The 20,531-nt window shown below is 43.3% G+C and overlaps 1 protein-coding gene across 1 annotated transcript in view; it reads right to left on the reverse strand.

Annotated features, from left to right (window-relative positions):
* The window catches only part of LOC122809370 (TIR domain containing adaptor protein), a 300,348-nt gene that overhangs the window by 223,657 nt on the left and 56,160 nt on the right, over nt 1-20,531 (reverse strand). Inside the window, exon 2 of the mRNA XM_044080816.1 lies at nt 2,281-2,445. Coding sequence (XP_043936751.1) covers nt 2,281-2,287 — 7 coding nt within the window. The 5' untranslated portion in view covers nt 2,288-2,445. The remainder of the gene's footprint in view (nt 1-2,280; nt 2,446-20,531) is intronic.

Genomic DNA, 20,531 nt, shown 5'->3' on the forward strand with positions numbered 1-20,531 from the left:
TGATTTTTCACAAAAGTGCATTTTCGTGCAAATGCACTTTCTCTGAATTGGACTTATTTATCTGCCCATTCGTAAAGTGAGTTTTCAATGGGTCGAAGTAGGCCCATATATATAAATAATGTTGGACGTCACCACACAAGAGTTTATAAGAGAGTATAGGGACATAGATTTAAGCCTGTCTTAATAGTTGATGGTCTTGTGATCTTTTTAGTTAGGAGCCTCTGGGATCTTTCCAGTTGCATGACGTGTTCTCTTTCCAGTTGCATGACGTGTTCGGACAGAAAAATACTAAGAGGCATTGCATTCTACAATTGGTCTGATCAGGGCAGCGTATAGAAGAAAGAACAGTTGTGTACGTAAATTTACTATACCAAAGGTCACATGTATGAGCTGAACTTAAAGGGTCTATATTATAATCGCAAAAGCTTGCTTTCGCGAACACAAGTTCGACACAAAAATGTCGAAGAACGTATACAGTGAAGTACAAAGAAAGCGAAAATCAAAATGCCGAATGCTTTCCCGGAAGCAACATCGCCATACGGGCAAGGTAAACCTAATGGATCAAACCTAATGTTAAACACTTTTTCCACCATTTTTGGAGAGGGGCAAGCCCCCCCTTCACCCCCCCACACCCCCCTACTTAAATATACCAACTCCAAGACCGCACTACAGTGGGAAAAAGGATTTATTTCCTCATCCCCACGATCACCCTGCTGGGCAAGAAAGAATTGTTCAGCATTCTGCAGTTTGCTTTTTTTGTACTACACTGTATTAGTTCTTCGACATTTGTGTGCCGCTGGACTTGTATTCGCAATAGTTAGCTTTTGCAATTATAATATAGACCCGAACTTAACATACTGGATGACAAATAAAGATACCATTAGGCATATACTGGTGGCCTAGTCCTTGCTGGACGCTGGTTTGTACAAAGAGAGCGTGAGTTTTCCACATCCTCATTAATTACAAACAAAAAGCTACCACCATCAGGTGATGGTTCTGCAAAAAAGAGTCCTAAATAATAAACTTAATGCCTCTCAAGGAAGACTAAGTTTTGGAGATGGTTTCAAGAAAGACTTGCGTATTGGAGATGGTAGCAGTCTACAGCTGCTTGAAACTCCTTTAACTTTCTCTAATGAAGGAGGTACATTGGTTAGAGAGTCCGTATTCTTTTTACAGTAATCTTAAAAGCAAAGCCCTACAGGCAAGATCTCAGTCAGCTACATTTTCATTAATGGAAACATCCTTTCTCACATCCCAAATTTGTATGCATAGCTGATCTGGGAATTTTTAAATTGTTACTGGTATAGGTTGAGAATGTTTTTGTTCTGCTAAGATTGGCATCCTATCCAAAACTGATTTGAGCCTCAAACCTGCTGCTTGTCAGAAGAGGTTCCCTCTCGACTCCAAACTAGATAAAAGCACATTTAGAAAATGAATGGCTCAATGGAGATCCATTCAGCAGTCTTATCTATTAAACAGAAAGAATTAGGATGAAGCATGCTTGCTCAAGAATGCAATTAAGATGGACCCTTCTAGAACACTTTCCTTAGATATATTAAAAGATGGGACATGAGAATTTGTAATAAAAGTCTTAGAATATACCATTAATGATGTCAACTTGAAACACTTTTTCCTCACAATAAATGATACTGTTACTTCAGACACCAAGACAACATATAACTTGTTATAGTTTTGCCTTATAAACACACACACGTGCGCGCGCTCACATACATGCTTACACAGCCATTATAAAAACAGATCAAAAGAACTATACAGTAACCAATTTTCTCTAAAACAGACATGGAATCTTCAGGCAGTAAAGCTTTTGTCTGATGCACAAGATGTGCATTGCCAAGGTGACATTCATTTAGCTCTGTTCAAGGGAGTTTTACCCTATTCCCCCAATTTTCAAATAAACATCAGAAGCTGGACTTATTTATTTATTTTATTTAACATTTGTTAACCGGGAAAGTCCGACATGGAACAAACCAATTTTCAGCAGAGGCCCAGGGAGAAACGCTCCAGATGCATGTCTTTGTAACATGAAAGTGAATGAAGTGAAAGTGAATGACCATATGATGTATACAGTCAACATGATTCTTATGGATGTCAACTTATAAAACAAAATGCAACCATACAATTCACTCATAAGGGTTAATCTTCCCTGATTAAATATAGGAAGACACAGGTAGTGTCCTCAACTCATTATGCTGAAAGGAAAGATTTAAACTTCTGTTATCATAAGCTATCTGTGCCAGTTCCCACCCTTTTACTGCTTACCTGCCATAAAGGAAGCTGTAGGAATTCCACATCTCTTGGCCAAGAAGGTGTTTTTTTTTTTTTTATTATTCAAGATTCAACTCATGGGACTCTTTGTGATGGCTTTCCTTTGTTTTGTTTTTGTCATAACGTAAGAGATTTTCAATTTACCAAATTCAAATCCACCTGCAAATAACCAAGAAAATGATGTTACATACAGTATAATAATCACATTAGTAACATTCAACCCCCCCCCCTCCAAAAAAACATCTTGGCAGTAACTATCCTCAAAATGGCACAAGAAAGTCAAAAGAAGGAAGAGGCCTACACAAGCATCACTGGACCACACAGTTATTGATTTCCCCAAAATGGGGATGTCTGTAAGCAAACTATTTGAAAATCCATTCGCCAAATGCAGCTTTGGCTAAACAACGTTACAACTTTGAAATATTCAGACGGTGAAATTCAAATTCTTTGGGGTGGGGCAGGGAGTGCAAAGGCCATCACTTCACCATGCTAAACAATGTATGTTTCACATCACCCTACTTAAAAGTAACCAAGTCTAAAACTGCTGCATAATGGGGGGGGGGGTTAGAACACCTCCTCCCCTCCACCAATGCAGCACTTAGACTGGATTTAACAAACTTTTCACACAGTATTGTGCAGTTAAACACTCTGCTTGGTGACTTCTACACTGGTTAATTGAACAACTCCCAGCCAATACAGTGTAACTTTTTTTAAAATTCCACCTTTTATTTGTTTCATTTTTGACTTGCACTAAAAAGCAATAAAGCCGTGACTGAAGGGTAAATCACAAATGGAAAGCATTCAAAGAAAGAGGTTGGAGAAGGGCAAGGATCACAGTCACGGCCTTAAAAATCCAAATTTCTCATCAGCTTTGCATGGCTCCATGGTGCAGAGAGGCAGAGCTCTGACTGACTGTGACCCATGTTCAGTTAGTGGCTCCGGCACTGGTATAGCCAGGCAGGGACGAAAATGAGTAAAGGGGTTTGGTATGCTTGCCTATTCTGGGCAGGGGCACTATGGGGTACACCAGGTAGGTGTGATTTCCCTGGTGAAGTCCATGGAAAACACCTCCTGTACTTCAGGTTAAGGCGGGGATGCACAGAGAGAAATAACTCTTCTGGAAGTGAGTGGAATGTCCTTTGTGGTCCATCCACTACATGTCCCTTCCCTTGCACTAAGCCAAGGGATAGCAGGGACATTACAGTATAGCTAAAAAAAAAAAAAAGCATGGCCCACACCTGAGAACTGCCTTAATGATGGCCTCTCCTGGTTGACGTGACTGTCATCCTGGTGACGAGAAATGACTGGAACAATTGGCCATGAGGAGGGCTGATGACTGGCAGGCACTAGAGGCAAAGTGTGCAAAACAGTTAGTTATGTAACTCACCATAACGATCGATGTATGTGGTCCATCTTGCCTACATTCATTACTGATGGGTTCGGAGCTGATAATCGGCGCCGACTCGGACGACTATTTTCTAGCACAAAGTCTCTAATTGGCTGGGCACCTCGCCCAAACCCCCAGATCTTGTTTGCATACATCGCAATCACTCCACATACAGCAACCTCACTAAGAGGAATATCATCCACCAGAAAAAGGAATAAACCGATTCTGAAGGGTCTCAGAACAATTTTCCTCCAAATCCTTCAGGCAGGGGGCAGGTGGGAGGGTACGTAAGAATGTAGGTGAGATGGACCACATACATCGATCATTAAGGTGAGTACATAACTAACTGATGTTATGTGGTCCTATCTCGCCTACATTCATTACTGATGGGACAGCGTCCCTAGCACCTCTAACCCGGGAGGCTCATAGGAAAATACTCCTGAGAACCGTGGAACCAAAGGAAGCCCGGCCTCTAGATGCCACGTCCAGCTTGTAATGAGAGATAAAGGTGTGGTGAGAAGTCCAGGTGGCCGCTGCACAAATGTCATCCAAGGAAAGCCTGGCATGATATGCTATTGAAGTCGAGACTGCCCTGGTGGAATGAGCCTTAACTGGGAAGGGTAAATTTCTGCCTGCTGATGAGTAAATAAAGGAAATGCAATCCTTAATCCACTTGGAAATTGTGCACTTGGAAACAAAGCTACCAGTTCTATTCTCCGAAAAGGACACAAACAATTGATCCGATTTTCTTACATGTTTCGTCCTGTGTAAATAGAATTTTAGTTGTCTATGCACATCCAATTGATGAAATTTGAACTCTGCTTTGTTGGAGAAGTTGGGAAAAAATACAGGTAGCTCAATGGATTGGTGGAGGTTAAATGTAGAAGACACCTTAGGAAGGAAAGACGGATTAAGTCTCAAGGATTCCCTGTCCTTATGTAATATCAAATACGGGGGGCTAATGGACAATGCTTGAAGTTCTGATACTCTTCTAGCCGAAGTGATGGCCACCAAAAATGCTGTCTTCCCGGATAAGAATTATTAGTTCGCAAGTGGCAGCCGGTTCAAAGGGCGGAGAAGTGATGGCTTGCAATACCAAATTTAAATTCCATGGCATGACGGGTTCTGACACAGGAGGGCGCAGTAACCAGGCTCCTTTCAAAAAGGCCTTGCAAAGTTTATGGCCCATAAGAGCGGGTTCATAGGATACATGGAAGTTAGAAATGGCCGCCAGCTGCACCTTAATGGTCGAGGGAGATGAGCCCTGTCGGAAGAGCATAGCTAAAAAATCTAAGACCGCCGATATAGGGGCTGTGAAAGGGTCCAGGCCTTGGGCCTGAGCCCAGATGGAAAATCTCTTCCATTTGCTAGAGTAAATTCTTCTGGTGGAGGATTTGTGAGACGATAGGATATGCACCACCTCAGGTGAGAGGGAATATAGTCTAACTATTGATGGAAGTGGAGCAGCCAGGCTGTCAACCTGAGGGGCTGTAGGGAGGGGTGGAGCTGTCCCAACATATGAGTTAATAGGTCTGGCACTGGATCCAGAGTCCAAGGACCGTCCACTGTGTACCGCTGAAGGAAGGGGAACCAGACCTGGCGGGGCCAGTGTGGAGCAATTAGAATCATCTTGCTTCCCAAGGAAATGGCTTTCTGAATCACTCTTGGTAACAGAGGAAACGGAGGAAAGGCATAGAGCAGACCGGAAGGCCAACCGTGGACTAGAGCGTCCCTGGGTGACTCCCCCTGTGGGGGGATCAGAGTGAAGTAGTTGCTGCATTTGGCATTGAAGGGACTGGCAAAGAGATCGCAGCAAGGCTGACCCCACCTTTTGAAGATCCGAGTCGCAACTCGGTTGTTCAGAGACCACTCGTAAGGCATCAGAATAGCTCTGCTTAGCCTGTCTGCTATCACGTTGGATTTTCCCAGAATGTGCGTTGCCACTAGAAACCGTTGGGAAGACACTGCCCAATTCCACACTCTCATGGCCTCTCTGCAAAGGGGGTAAGACTTGGTTCCCCCTTGCTTGTTCAGGTACCATAACTAACATGCTGTCTGAGTGAATAGCAATCATTCCCCGGGGAAGAGAGCTCTGTAGTGCTTGCAACGCCAATAGCACTGCTCTCATCTCTAGGACACTGATGTGTAAGTGTACCTCGTGATCCTGCCACGTGCCTTGGACCGTTCTGCCCAGATAATGCCCCCCCACCCTATCTGGGAAGCGTCCGTGGTCACTGTGGCAGCAGGAGACAGAGGAAATAGATTCCTCCCCTTGTCAAGGTTGGAGGAACATAGCCACCAACGGAGATCCTGTCTGCATTGTTCTGTGAGGAGAACTGGGTGAGAGAGAGAGGTAATTTTTGAAAGGACCACTGGACTGAAAGGAGCCACTGGAGGATCCGCATGTGTAGCCTGGTTAAGGGTACTAGCATGATGGTCGCCGCCATGGATCCCAATAGCTGAAGAACTAACCTGGCTTGGACCTTCTTCCGGGGCAATAGAGCCTGGACCTGAGATTGCAACACTGTTCTCTTTTCTGGAGGTAGAAAGGCCCTCATTTGAACAGAGTCTAGCTCTGCGCCTATAAATACAACATGCTGTGAGGGCAGCAAGGCAGATTTTTCCCAGTTTAATGTAATTCCTAGCATTTGGCAAAGGGTTATGGTAGCTTCCCTGGCTTTAATGAGTAGATGCCTGGTGGGGGCGGTAAGGAGCCAATCGTCCAGATAAGGAAACACCTGGAATCCTAGATGTCTCAGGTGAGCTGTCACCACTACCGAGCACTTGGTAAACACCTGGGGGCTGTAGTGAGACCACAGGGCAGGGCTCGAAACTGGAAATGACTGGCTCCCAGCCGGAAGTGTAAATGATTCCTGGATGCCTTGTTTATCCTGATGTTTTAATAGGCATCCTTGAGGTCGATGGAGCACATCCATACTCCCTCTCCCAGCAATGGGAAGATGGATTGAAGAGTGACCATTTGGAATTTGGACTTCAGGATGTAGTGATTCAATCGGCTGAGATCCAGAATGGGTCTCAGGTCCCCTGTTTTTTTCGGCATCAAAAAGAGTCTTGAGTAAGTTCCTGATCCGATCTGGTCTGAGGGGACTGGTTGGATGACTCCTTTTCTTAGCAGCTTTGATACCTCTAGTGCTGCTTGATCCCTCTGACTGGGTGAAGCAAAGGGAATGGTGTAACCTCCGGTGATTATTCGAAGCACCCATCGATCCTGAGTGATGCTCTCCCAGGCTTGAGGATGCCTCGAAAAACGGCCCCCAACTGGCTCCGGAATAGCACAGTCTGGCGATCCCTCAGGGATCCTGATAGGAAGATCTGTGAAAGAGGAAGATCTGTGAAAGGAGTCGGTCTCCCAAATTGCGGGGGCCTCCTCTGCCCCTAGGATGGCATCTTCCAGAATAATTCCCCCCTCCTCTGCCTCTGGAGGGGGGCTCACCATGACTGGCTGGGAAAGACTTTTGTGACTTCTTGAACCACATTTTCCCTCCTCTCTGAGCCTTGGGATAAGGCCTAGAGGGAAGAGAAAAACGGGCCCCTATGGCCTAGAGGGAAGAGAAAAACGGGCCCCTACGGCAGATAAAGTCTTACCCTCCTACTCACATCTGATGAGAGAGTGTCTTTCACTTTGGGTCCAAAAAGAGAGGACCCATCGAAGGGGGCGTCAGTGAAGGAAGACTTGAAGGCCTCCGCGAAGTGACATAGGCGCATCCAGGCTTGCCTCCTAAGAGCCAAGCCTGAACTAGCTGCCCTACTCGCCCCTTCGGCTGCATACGATATGAGCCTCATGGACCAGTTTGCAATGGAACCAAGGGTAGACAACTTGGCGTTAACAGTCTGCGCTACCTCCTCATGCATGTTACCCGTCAAAGTATCTCCCAACTCTCTGAGGAGATCTCTCTGGAGCCAAGTAAAGTGACAGAGGTAATTCAGTGACCGCAGTGTAAAGGTCATTGAAGACAGGGTACACGTCCCATAGTGATCCATACTCCTGGACTCCTTGTTAGGAGGATGGACGGAGGAAGAAGCCTCTGCAACTTCTTGCTGAGTGGCTGATGCCACCACCATGGCATCTACAGGGACCCCTTTTGTCAAGAACTCTTTTCCTGGGGGAGCAGACAGGAACTTATCTGGACGACTGGGCACTGGTTCCACGGAATCAGGGTGCTCCAACACCCTTCGACAAATCAGGTCTAAGAGTTCATCGAAGGGTGGAGACACCCAGGAGGCGGAAGGTTGACACCCAGGAGGCTCCGAAGGCCTTGAGGAATACTGACTCCTCCTCAGAGGGGGGCTTGGAAGGCCAGTCGCCTCTCTGCCTCAAAATCTCCAGGATGTCGGAGAAGGAGACATCATCGGAGGACGACTTAGGGGACCCCTCTGCATCTTCGAGGTCGGTATCTAAGTAATGGACTCGTCTTGGGAGTCTATGTGCTTCCTCTTGCACAACTTTTTCCTGGGAGGCTCCTCAGGCACAGACTGAGGGGCCCTCAAAGCTGGGGACCACTCATGGGGGTGTCCTCAGGCCTTCGAGCTCCGCTGTCCACAGATAGAGGGGCGTCAGAGGCTCTAACTGGGGTGCATGGGGACGAAGTGACCGATCCAAGTGATGTCACTGACGACCTGGCCAGTGCGCTCCTCATGGCCTCGAAGGTGGGTCCCCCGAATCCGAGGACTGACCCGTCTCCGAGACCACAACCGGAGTCGGGATCCCCCTAGCCAAAGCGCCGAGAGGGAGACTCGGGGCCGACAGAAGTCCCGATGCATCCCCCTCGAGCCCGACCGAGGAAACCCAAGTGCCGAAACCAGATGACGTAACAGAAATGGTTGGAGCAGACTACGGCGCCGATAAACCCGCCAGGGGTATCGGAGCTGGCGTAAAGACATCAGTCTGCGCCGAGCACTCTGGCTCCGATGGCACAGAGGTGCTCGGAGGAGGAATCATTGGTACCGACAAAGGGGTAGGCTCCGGGGCCGACTGTGTCGGAGCCGAAAACAATTTGGCTAACACCGGAGACTGAAGGAGCCTCTGGACCACCCTATCCACGTCGAAATCAGATAACCTAGAGGATTTGGAGGCAACTGAAGGAGATGAGGATCTCCTATCTATGGATTCCTGTCTAACACTGGGTGACCGGCTCTGAATTGGCTCCAAAATGATCGGAGCCGAAGTCGACTCCAGTACCACTGATACCTACTGCGGCCCCGAGGACAACGGAGCCGAGGAAGCAGTATCCAAACCAGAGCTCTTGTCCTGCGGCTCCGAAGCCAACGGAGCCGAGGCGGTTGTAACTATTCAAAATCTTCTCCGGGGGCTCCGAGGAACTAGATGGAGCCGGAGATAGTTTCTTAGTTCTGGTGGATTTAGACTTACCAGTAGAAGAAGCAGACTCTAGATCCTCTTCAAAAGAGGGCTTGACCAGGCCCTTCAAAAGCAGTTTATTTTTTCTTTCCTGCAGCACCCTAGAGCTAAAGGAATGGCAGACTCTGCAGGATTCTTGTAAATGAATCGCACCAAGGCAATAAACACAGATGGCATGTCCATCTGTGATCAACATTTTATAGGCACACTTGGAGCATTTTTTAAACCCGGAGGATTTATGCTCCTTTTGTTCTTTAGACATGTTCACTAATATCCAAACACAACAACAACAGGAGGAAGGCGGGAAACACTACAGGAACTCTAATTTAAACGTTCCTTAGGGTTCGACGAAAAACACACTGAAACAATACGAAGGAGAGGACTAGGTCCCTCTAAATTAAACGGACCTAGCCCGCCAAACACAAGGGAAACCACGCACACTCTCCACAAAACTAACAACAAGCTCAAACACACACAACACAAAATAGCTATGAGAATAGCTTTTAATCTGATAGAAAGGTATCAAACTTTAGAAAGTTTAGTCAAAAAAATGTACTTAGCCACAGCCAAGCTCGAGACCACGTCATAACTCAATGAGCGGCAAATGAGATCTGGGGGTTTGGACGAGGTGCATCCTGGGATACCAGTTAGCCCAGCCAATTAGAGACTTTGTGCTAGAAAATAGTCGGACAAGTCGAAGCCGATTATCGGCTCCGAACCCATCAGTAATGAATGTAGGCGAGATAGGACCACATAACAAAGTGTTTCAGCAGCTGTTATGAAAAATAAGTACAAATTATGAGGACATGGCCTTCACTAAGGGTGATGATCAGTCAAGCAGTAAAACTCGTGACTTCACTAACTCTGCTGTGGGCCCCCTGAATCTGTTAATCCTGCTGAGGCCTTTGTCATCATTAATCCATGTGAGAATCACAAAGCCAGCTGTGTGCACCTCTCATTTAATCCAATGTCTTCATTTTTATCTTTTACATTAAAATGCACACCTAACCCAGCACCCAGCATCTATCTCCACAATCCCATCATTTATGGGATGCAAGCTCCATATCCTATCAAATATCAAAGCTCTCTCACAAGCCACCTTACAATACTTACCATCACAGCTGTAAACCTCATACCTAAACAATCGGGTACATAGCCAAAAATAATCAAAAACAAAGGCCACAAACCTGGAACATTTTTTTAAATATCAGTACTACCAATTTAAACAGCTGACAGAAAGGAGGTTAAGTTTTCCATTGCAAAATAAGTTAAATAGAAGTCACATGTCAGCAGTCTATATGATACAGAGTACAAGGAAAGAGCTTTTAACTTGTTAGGGTAGCTTAGGTTGACTAAACCACAGATTTTGGGTTCATACCTTTGGGGTCTTTCAAACTGAGAAAGACGCTGAGACAAGTATGTTCCAAAGGAGACAGTGCATCCCAATACAGGTCTGATCAGGGAAGAACACGGAAAGATTAAAACCTTCCTGGATCTGGATGAGATACGCATTAGGTAAGCTGTATGAGGTAGAAGGACATTTATATTAACAGGGTTGGGAGGGTGGCCTAATGGTTAAAGTGTTTGCTTTACAAACACAAGGTACTGGGTTTGAGTCTCACAAGGGATAATTGGCTAGGCTTAAAATGGCTTGCAAGGGCAGTTAGCTTAGTACTAATCTATGAACCTATGAACAAAGGTACCAAAGTCCCCAGATATATTGTCTGTTTTGAGGGAGCTGCACAGATGTGGTTAGGACAAGGGAGTGTCTCATTAGGGGATAGACTGATCCAGACTCTTCTGGAGAATCTGAGGCAGAAGAGGATTTGACAAATATGCTCAATTAGAAGTGGTCCACATACTTAGTGAGCCACAAATTTTCAATGCTAGATTTCACTTCAGAAAAGTTAGAATGGAGTCATGTGGTAAACAACTAGTCCCATTCCTCTGACTGGAAGAGGTACCCACTTTCTTCATAGTAAGGGCTCTATCAGGGATTCAATTTTCTGGGAGAGATTATTTATGAGACCTGCATAAGTGGTAGTGTCATTGGTCTTAACCAGGTGAAATTAAGCAGTATGGACAGAAAGACTCTCTCTCCTAGAGCAAGCTTCAGTGACAATGTCAAAGATATCCACCAGGATGTGAATATAAGACCTGCCTTTTACAAATGAAAATAGTTTAGAATCAAGGATTTGAAGATCACCAGTGATGTTAATTAACGGCTCTGCTATTATGTGTTCCATAACCTTGCGTATAATACTAGTAAGAGTAATAGTAATAATAATGATAATAGTAGTAGTAATTGTAATAGGTCTACAGTTACCAGGGTCAGATGAGGGGCCTCCTCTGTTCAGTGGCACAACTATCACTGTTCTTTATGCTTCTGGGATATAGGATGTATAGGATTAGGACAGGTTCCGCTAAGTGGTGCTTATCACTTACTTGCAAGTACTCCAGAATATTACCAGGATCAGTGATGTAAGACTTTTTGAATTTAAAGTGGACTGACAGAACCTGATCTGGAGTGAAGTTTTTTTTTTTTTTTGAGATGAAATGGGGAGGACATCTGGGTGGGAGGGGGCATAGAATTATAGCGGATTGTGCGCAAGGAACAGTTTCAGGGTCAGAATGGGATATGCCATTGCAAATAAGTTCAATGCACAACTATATTGTTTGCACATTTCCTGATACAACTGAAGAAGCCTTGTTGTTATCCTTAGTACTGATGGCAACTCGAATTCATAACTGACCTCACTATCTCTGATACTAGTTATGAATCACTTTGATAATAGAAAATGGTGATTTCTTGTAGACAGCTAAAAGCTTCTTCTTGATGTTTATTAACTCATTTCCTCCAATGGGGCTCTGGAAGGTTGCACTCTAATTTCCAATTGACGGAGCCTAACTGTTTTGATATAATCAAATTATGTCCTCACATTTCAAACAAATGTTCATATTTCTGGAACCACAGGAGTTAATAAAAAAAGTAGATCTGGCAAACTCTTCAGCACAAAGTATTTTTATAATGGTAGCATTCTTTAGATTCTAGGTCTTAAACTGGATTTTAAAAGTCATGATAAACACAGTAATTATTAAGTCTATAATTAAACAACTTACAATACCTCACCAACCACTCAAGTTGCACACATACTGTGAGCAGCATTTTGTTTGTCCAGCTGAAAGCTTTCATATGAGGCTAAGCAATTCTGTCTGCACTACTTGGCTGCTGAAAGATTTAGAAAAACATGACAATTATGACAGTATAAACACAAATAAACAATAATTAATGTATCTTTAGCTGCACTAGGCAGAGGTCAGAGATTGTGTTTGCCATTGTGTAAGCCTTAAGATGACATATTTTAATGCTTTGTACCTAGCATGGCTTTGGAATTAGTAATGCAAATATGAACAAGCAATATTTAACACATAGAGGCGTCAGTAGGATGAAACTGCAGAAACACTTGGAGGTGTTACCTGCTTGTAATTAGTTCATGTCAGGAGTCCATCGTGTAGACTTACTTTTGAATTTATTATTACTTCAGGTGGGCAAAGGCTCTGCAATGCATACTTCCATAAGGAACTACAATTATGTGGACTATGCTAGAGCATCAAGCATTGATCAGTGAGTATTAAGTAATTGGTTTTGAAGACATCCCAACAATATAGTAAGGTACTTTGCAGTCGGTTTTGGAGAAGTCCCAAAATACCATAGTTTTTTTTGGAACTCATGGCTTGTTTTAAGGATAGACATTATCAAAAGACCATCAGATTTAAAGAAGTGGTGGCATTTCTTGTGGTATAAGAATGAGGGCAGTTGGTAAGGACAATCTGACCAACAGAATTTGCAAAATCTCTGAGCACACTTGCTGCTAGTTGGACAGAGTTGCCAGATGAATGACTAGCAGCTAAAGTCTTGCAATATAACTATATTCGGTCTATGGAGAAGCCAGGCAGGGAGGGGCAGAAGGAGTGAAGGGGCATATCTTATTGTCTCCCAAAGGGGAAGAGGGAGGAGATGCATGTTGGCTGGTGCTACCTTTCTGATGGTGACCAGGAATCGAATCATACATTTCACAGTGAGTAGGCAGGGATGCCTGGAGCAAATGACCACTGCGGCAGTGAGGGGATGTCCTCTACTGTAATCCCATTCATTCCTCTTCCCTATGCCTTGCTGGATGCCTGCTTTAGGGATGGGGAAAACTAAAAAGAGAACTTCAAACCACCCCTGATGACTGTCTCAATGATGGCCCCTACTGGCCAACCCTCACCCCAGTGATGGCCCCTACTGGCCAACCCTCACCCCAGTGATGGGGTACAACTGGGCCCACTGGCCAAGGAGAAGACTGATGGGAAACAAGCAGTGGCAGAAAACAGTACAAACAAATAAGCAAACAAACATGAAGCAGTTACTAAACTGCCTCATTAAACCCAGTGCTAACAGACTGCCTTTAAAGAGCTATGAGCAAACTGGGGCATCACAATGATGGAATTTTAAATGAAGTAGAGTAATTACAGAACCAGGTGGTGTGGAATAGGTTTAGCAGGAGGCAGATGAGTACTGGTATTAGTTACATTCCAAAAACACATCTAGCTGACTAGCTGAGAAAGGCTATATTGGCTCTATTGGGTCTATATTATAATCGCGAAAGCTTCCTTTCACGAATACAAGTTCATCGATACAAAAATGTCGAAGAATGTATACAGCGAAGTACAAAGAAAGTGAAAATCAAAATGCCTAATGCATTTCTGGAAGCAACAGTGCCATACAGGTAATGTAATCCTAACAGATCAAACCTAATGTTAAACACTTTTTCCAAAGTTTTTGCAGGGGGCAAGCCTCCCTGCACCCCCCACACCCCCTACTTAAATATACCAACTCTGAGACCACACTACAGTGGGGAAAAGGATTTATTTCCTCATCCCCACGATCGCCCTGCTGGCCAAGAAAGAATCGTTCAGCATTCTGCAGTTCGCTTTTTTTTGTACTTCGCTGAATTAGTTCTTTGACATTTATGTGTTGATGAACTTGTATTCGCAATAGTTAGCTTTCGCGATTATAATATAGACCCGGCTCTACTGTCTGACGTGAACTAGACCTTAGGTTTACATTACCTGTATGGCGCTGTTGCTTCCGGGAATGCGTTAGGCATTTTGATTTTCACTTTGTGTGTCAGGTCTAGTTCTGGGATTCTTGCCGCCCCTATAGTGCCTTTTTTAGGCAAGGTTCAAATGAGAAATTCTTCACCGTAACAGGAAAAGGCAAGCAAAAACTGAGGGTGATGCTACTCAATGCTAAAAGTCTAAATCTCAAAATGAACTCACTCGAGGCACTCCTTAAAATGGAGAACATCGATATCTGTGAAGTGACTGAGACCTGGTTCAAGGCTCCAGAGAGCACCCCTGCACTACCAGGTTATAACTCATACCACACTTTTCGGCCATGTAACCTAGACCGGAACACCAAAGGTGGAGGTGTGTCCATATTCATTAAAGATATCCACACCTCCAGGCTAGTTGCTCAGCATAATGCAGCCGAGGTTATCCAAGCACAACTAACTCTGGGCAAAACTGCAATCCAAATTGTAGCTTGCTACAGATCACCCACCATGCCCCAGGATTCCCACTCCTCTTTTCTTGATGTACTGGAAAATATTAGGGTTCAACCAAACACCTTAATAATGGGAGATTTCAACTACCCCACCATTATCTGGGAAAACTACTCATGTACCAACTCCTTCGCTCAACGCTTTCTGGAAATCATAAACTCCAGTGCCCTGGATCAACTTATCCACACCCCCACAAGGGGCAACAATACCCTAGATCTAGTCATTACCAACATGACTGACCGGTGTTCCACACCTGAAGTCAACGCCTCATTGGTCCGATCCGACCATAAGCTAATTACCCTAGATATCCACATCCTGCCCCCACCCCCCCATTAAGGAAACCATGATAAAAAAATTCTCCAAAGCCAACTTCATGCTTCTTAAGACAGAAGTGGTGAACTTCATGACACCCATGCAGATGGACAATACAGTTAAGACTACTGAATCCTACACAATTGCACTTTATAAGCACTTACATGAGTGCATGGATCATGCTATCCCAAACAGAACCAAGACGCTATCCTCCAAAAAAAGGAAGCAAATCTGGTGGTCTCCTGCCATAAACAAACTGTACAACAGAAGGAAGAAACTAGTAAGGAGATTATGAGTAAACGCTTAGATAATTATAAGGTGTTGTTGGATTATACTTCTAATGAGACTAAGTTTTAATACGGCTCATACTAACAAAACTGACAGTAATTTGGTTTGTGCTTTGGATATGACAGTTGATAGCCAGCACATTCAACAAGTGTTGATTAAAAACTGGAGGATTATAAGAGGTAATTCAGATCTATACAAAGTTCTGGGTGATAAACCGTGCTTGGTTTCAAAAAATAATTTTAGTTTGAAGAAAGCATTAGAGTTTAATGATAACCAGCTTGTGACTATCATGACTGATAAAAGAGGGATGCACTGTTGTCATCAGTGCAATGTGTGTCGATACATTTCTGAGGGTCCATATATTAATCTTAACATCTATGAGAGAACTATTGGTGTTCCTTGTTTTGTAAACTGTAACACCAAAGGTGTTGTTTATATTGGTATCTGTTCTAGTTGCCCTGCTTTTTACATTGGCATGACTAGTAGGCATTTAAAAACCCGTATTAAGGAGCATCTTTATGCCATCCGTCAAAAAGACAAAACCAATGCTTTATTTAAGCATTCAGTAACATGCTCCACATTTAACAAGTTTTTGTTTTCTGTTTTGGAAGTTGTTCATCCTGATTTGAGGGGTGGGGATTTCAAGAATTATCTTGAACAACGTGAAACTCTTTGGCAAATCAGATAAAATTCTGATGTCTACCCTGGTTTGAACGACACTATTAACGTTAAATGTTTTTTAAAATATAGGGAATTGTTCATTAATAAACATGTTGACATCAGTTCTTTCTTTGAGCTTGTACCTTTAAACCTTTTTTAATTAGTCTTGTTAACTGTTTAATTAGCATTTGATTGGTAGTGTTATTTATACCCTGAATGTTAATGAATTTTTTATTCTGATGAAGTCTACGGATGAAAGCGGACAATAAACTGGTGTACGCTATTTTTTGAGTTTTCATTACTCATTCTTTATACTGCCTATTCCGTGGTATTTTATTTGTGATATTGCCAACATCCTGGCAGATGGGCTCTTTAGGGGGTGAGAGGGGGGTAAACTTAGCACTGAACCTATCTCTATACCGGAAGAATGCAAAGTTCCTGTAATCACGGCTGCATAGGTAAAAAACACACTCTCCAAAGCCAAGAACACAGCATCCACAGGAGCAGACAACATCCCAGGCTGTGTTCTACACGAACTACAGAACGAACTGGCACCCCACCTAACTACCATGTTCAATTATACCTTCACCTCAGGCTTTGTGCCTGCTGAATGGCGCACAGCAACAGTTATCCCACTCCAAAAGGGAGGGAGCCACCACGGACCCCGGGAACTACCGCCCCATTAGCCTGATGAGCCTGGTCTGCAAGGCCATGGAACGTATCATCATGGAACTCATAAACAAAGACATTGGTAATCTCCAAACTCTGGACCCCACCCAGATCGGGTTTGTAAAAGGCAGATCGTGTCTCCTAAACCTGATAGACTTCTTTGAAGCCTTCACCAAACCCGTAAACAAGGGTAAGGTGGTTCACACAGCCTATCTAGATCTTGCCAAGGTTTTCAACACCATCCCCCACTTTGGAATTATAGATAAACTCACTAAACTAGGTATAAATCCCTATGTCACAAGATGGGTTGCCAACTGGCTCATTGACAGAACCCACACTGTGAAAGTCACAGACTCCAAATCCGACTTCAGACCAGTGACAACTGGAATACCACAGGGTTTAGTCCTGGGTCCTCTCCTGTTTGATATCTACTTCTCTGAAGTACAGGCTAACACAGGTCTTTGGCTAACGAAGTTCGCAGATGACTGCAAACTAGGAGCCATAAATCGAAACTCCTAACGATGTGGACATCCTACAAAAAGGCCTCACTGAGACAGATGCCTGGTGTCAAAGCCATGGCATCAAGCTCAATGCCAAAATGTGCACTGTCATCCCCCTTTGGTAAAAACTCTGTACCCATGAACTCCAACATATGTGGTAGTATATTTAACACCGAAAGTGTGAGAAGAGACCTTGGGACACAGGTGTACAGTAGTCTCTCCTTTGATAATCACATCGCCACACTAGTCAGGAAATCCTTCTCTGTGGCACACCTCATCACAAAAGGTTTCTCATCCAGAAAAAAAGAGGTCATTGTTCCCCTCTACTCATCACTCATTAGACCCATTATAGAGTACAACGCCCCTTTTGGTATGTACCTCACAAGACATCTACAACAACTGAAAAGGCCGCAGAAATACCTCACAAAGAGGATTACTGGCCTCAAACAGATGCCCTACGCAGACAGTCTCAAAAAACTCCAGCTTTACTCAGTCGCATATCGCCTACTCAGAGGTGATCTCTGCCTAACATACAAAGCTATGTCAAACCGAGAGCTGTTGGACATGCTCCACTTAAAGAAATCCCAATCCCTCCGAGCTACATGCTCTAGGGACGTAAACCTTGTCACCACAATAAACAGAACATGCCGGAGGGATGGATTCCTGTCCCAGAGACTTCCCATACTCTGGAATAAACTACCTATCGATATCAAACAAAGCTCCTCATTAGCGCTCTTCAAGAAAAATCTTGATGATTGGATGGGAAATAGGAAATTCACATCGGGGATCACCTTTGTGGCTCTGCTCGACAGTGGCACAGGAAAATAATTTTCTTGAGTGGCAAAAGCCAGGGTACCTTTTTGGCTGGGCTTGTATAGGCCCCAGGACTGATAGCCTAGTACCTATGAACATATAATAAAAATGACAGCACTTGATTGTTGTGGTAAGGCCTAAGCACTGTAATCCCATAAAGACAGACCAATACGATACAGCTGAAGAAGGTAAAAGCAACTCAATACAGAACATTTTGGGCAGAAATAGCTGAAGAAAATATGCTATCAACTGGATTTAGCTAAAATCACTAAGCCAAAACTGTTTATATAATAACACTAAGGAAATTTACAAAATCAGAATTGCTTAGATAACAATAACAATGCCAAGGATGTATAATGCAAATAGACAAGGACTAATTCTTAATGGCTAAGCCTTGACAAAAATGTACTAATCAGCATTATTTTAAACCACATAATACTATCACATTAAATTCTTTTGGCTAGTACACAAAATACACAGACCGTTAAACAGTAGCCAAGACAACTAAAATGGATATTAAACAATGTACTATAATTATGACAAAGAAGCATTTCAAGAGTGAGCTGTGCTACAGAATCAGAATTGCCTAGACATAGTAAAACTTTGCTGAGTCTAATTATGATGGTTGCCAAAAAAGCAATTACTAACAAAATGGAAATCATAGTCTAGACCAACTTTACTAGAAGCAGTGAATCTAGCACCAGAGATAAAAACATCTGGAATAGAGATCTTTAGAAAAGGGAAGGAGCAAACTACATATGAAAAAAATGGGAATTCTGGGAACAATATATGCAGAGCAGGAACATGGTCTAAGAAGCAGGATTTGAATGATCTATATAATGCTTAACTGACAATGACTGGACGGTTTATAAGTGATGTATAATGTTTACAACTACAGTTGTTTCAATGGTGTCTGTGATGTAAACAGCAACTAAAGTGATATCGTTTTGTATGTTTTTCATTTATATAAATGTAAGATTGCCTTTGTCATTGTGTAAATTTAATAAAGATATTTGGAGGGAAAAAAAGCAGCATTTCAAGAATTTATCAGTGCTACAGCTATAATAGCCATAATTAGCATAATTTAAATATAGTTAAATAAAAGCTAAATGCTTGCTGTGCTTTTTTTGTTTTATTTAACATATGTTGTTGTTGTGTCTTTCGGCTTTTAGGGGTCGCCACAGCGGAACTCCGGTCCGCTAATGATTGGCAGTAGATTTTTACTTGTCAAGTTGCCAGCTCTGACTCACAACCTTCAACGAAGGTATGCCCATTCACACATGTCTCCACACAGAAGATGCTCTAGCTGAGAATCGAACAGGACAACGTCTTGCTGCGGTAGCGTTGTCGCCTCCCAGTACCACCACCGCAGTTTTATTTAACATATAATGGATAGTTTTCCATGGGCAACCTAATGGAAGTTCAAGCTTTGACACAGCGAATCACAAAAAATGTGAAAAATTACATAAAATTCTCATGAAGTAGAAGCTCACCATTAAACTTTAAATGCATTTTTTTCCAGTAGGCAAGTACCCCTACACTTCCCATAACCCCACTACTTATATATGCTAACTCAGATCATTGTACCTTAGATAAAAGGGAAGATCAGTTTTATAAGTATCCCCAGACTGAAGAGAAAAGGAAAATGCATGTTTTTTTATATAGCAACCATATAGATTAAACCATGTTCTGCAATGGAAAAAGGAAACCGCAAAATTCAGACTGTAGAAGTTCCCTGCTACAGATGTAAACCATAGAAGTGTGAATGTCACTCTTCTATTACACAAGGTACTGTTAAAGACTAATGTGGAATACATTACTGTGGATGACAATGTGCAGTATAGGGTTATAGTACACACAGTGCAGAGATTACACTCCATATTCCATGAAAAAGGTAAAATTGTTAACAGCTTCAATAGCATAAAAAAAAAAGTTACGTACTCACCATAACGTTCCATCTGAGTAGTTCCACTTAATTTGTCTTCAACCTGTGGGTACCGGATCCGTATCGGACCAGAGCCAGCAAATTCGCTGGCATCTGCTCCGAGCTCCAAGCTCCTCCACTTACCCATAATACACCTCCACTAACTTCCAACCCACAGATCGAGTTTGCTGACCCTTACACTGAGAACCCGACCTGAAAAATACTTTATGACCTAAAACTGCAGCCAACAGGCTGTTCATATGATAAGGTCAGGGGGGGTGGAGGGAGGGACGGTTGAAGACAAATTAAGTAGAACTACTCAAATGGAACATTACGGTAAGTACATAACTTCTTTATCTGAAGTAGTTTACTTCATTTGGTCTTCAACCTGTGAGATAAGAGTCCCCAGCTACTAAACTCCTGGGTGGCCCTCATGGAAGGATATTCCAGAGCACCGCGGAACCAAAGGATGCTCACCTTCTAGAAGTCAAATCCAATTTGTAGTGCGAAATAAAGGTATGAGAGGAGGACCAAGTAGCTGCAGAACAAATATCATCCAATGAGACTCTAGACCAAAAGGCCGCAGAAGTAGCCATCGACCTAGTGGAATGAGCTTTCACCTGACCCGGAGGAGACGCACCTTTATCCTTATAGACCTGAAGGATGCAGAAGGAAATCCACCTAGCAATAGTGACCTTGGAGATAG

Source organism: Protopterus annectens, chromosome 8.part0, assembly GCF_019279795.1.
Source record: "Protopterus annectens isolate FY-2018-M chromosome 8.part0, PAN1.0, whole genome shotgun sequence".
NCBI lineage: Eukaryota > Metazoa > Chordata > Ceratodontiformes > Protopteridae > Protopterus > Protopterus annectens.